Raw genomic sequence first — 1,259 nt, forward strand, 5'->3', positions numbered from 1 at the left:
TCCCCCATTGGCCAGACAGCAGCCGGGGCCCTGCCCCGCCCTCCCCACGCCCCCTGCGCCGCCGGCGGTGCCGCCGGGCGCCCCTACCAGGCGCACGGCGTCCTGCGGCCGCAGCAGCCGCATCATGAGCTCCAGGTGCTGCTCCTGCCGCCCGGGCGCCCCACGGCCCGCGGGCGCCTCGGCCGCCGGCGGCTCCTCGGCGGGCAGCAGCAGCGCGGCGCCCCGCACCACCACGAAGCTCTGCCTGCGGGGGGGACACGGCGGCAAGCTCGGCCCCGGCGCCCCCCGCCCCGCGCTGTGGGCCCGCTCTCACCGCCGCTGCAGCTTCCCCCGCCTGGGCACATCTTCCTCCTGCGAGAGCGTGCCGGGGACACGGCGAGCGTTACTCCGAGGGAGATGTTTGCCTTGGAAACTGCACCCCGGGAACATCCTGGCACCCCTCCATCCCAGCAACATCCCGGCACCCCTCCATCCTGGGATCATCCCAGCACCCCTCNGCACCCCTCCGTCCCGGCAACATCCCGGCACCCTTCCATCCCGGGAACATCCCAGCACCCCTCCATCCCAGGAACATCCCAGCACCCCTCCATCCCAGGATCATCCCAGCACCCCTCCATCCCGGGAACATCCCAGCACCCCTCCATCCCGGGAACATCCCAGCACCCCTCCATCCCGGGATCATCCTGGCACCCTCCATCCTGGGATCATTTCAGCACCCCTCCATCCCGGCAACATCCCGCCCAGTGCAACAGGCAGCGGGACGGGCAGAGCTGGGACGGAGCCAACAAACCCACTCTTCCGTGGGCAAAGAGCCCCCCCGCGCAGCGCTGTGTCCTGCGGGGGGGCAGGTCCCTGTGGCCGCAGCCCGGGGGGGCCGGTGCGGGCCCCACACGCTGCCTGGGGGAAGTGCCCCGGGCTGTGCGCCCCGATAAGGCACCGCAGGCAGTGGGGGAGCGGTGCTGGAAGCCGCTGGGGGAGCCCGGCTATGGGGCCAGCCCCAGGGCCACCAGGAGCGCGGCCGTCCCACAACGACGCAGGGGGTCCTGCTGGCAACAAGTGGGGGGCCCGGACTGCACTGGGGGTGACTCTGCTCCCTGTGGCCTCGAGCCGCGCGCAAACGGGACCACCTGGACCGTGCGCGCTGCGAGCAACCGGGACAGCGGCAGCGCCGAAACCTGCGCGCCGGGACAGCCCGCGCCGCCGGGCAGGCGCCTCCGGGACATCCCGTCCCCGGGCGGCCGGCCCCGCTCCCGCTCCCG

At 73.9% G+C, this 1,259-nt stretch overlaps 1 protein-coding gene across 1 annotated transcript in view; it reads right to left on the minus strand.

Moving 5' to 3' along the window:
- SSH3 (slingshot protein phosphatase 3) overlaps positions 1–429 on the minus strand; it is a 6,351-nt gene extending 5,922 nt beyond the window's left edge. Inside the window, exons 1-2 of the mRNA XM_026047384.1 lie at positions 314–429; positions 35–244 (exon numbers count right to left, since the gene is read on the minus strand). Coding sequence (XP_025903169.1) covers positions 35–244; positions 314–429 — 326 coding nt within the window. The remainder of the gene's footprint in view (positions 1–34; positions 245–313) is intronic.
- Positions 430–1,259: the final 830 nt, after the last annotated feature.

This window comes from Nothoprocta perdicaria, unplaced genomic scaffold (genome assembly GCF_003342845.1).
Source record: "Nothoprocta perdicaria isolate Ctin4 unplaced genomic scaffold, notPer1 scaffold_499, whole genome shotgun sequence".
Lineage (NCBI taxonomy): Eukaryota > Metazoa > Chordata > Aves > Tinamiformes > Tinamidae > Nothoprocta > Nothoprocta perdicaria.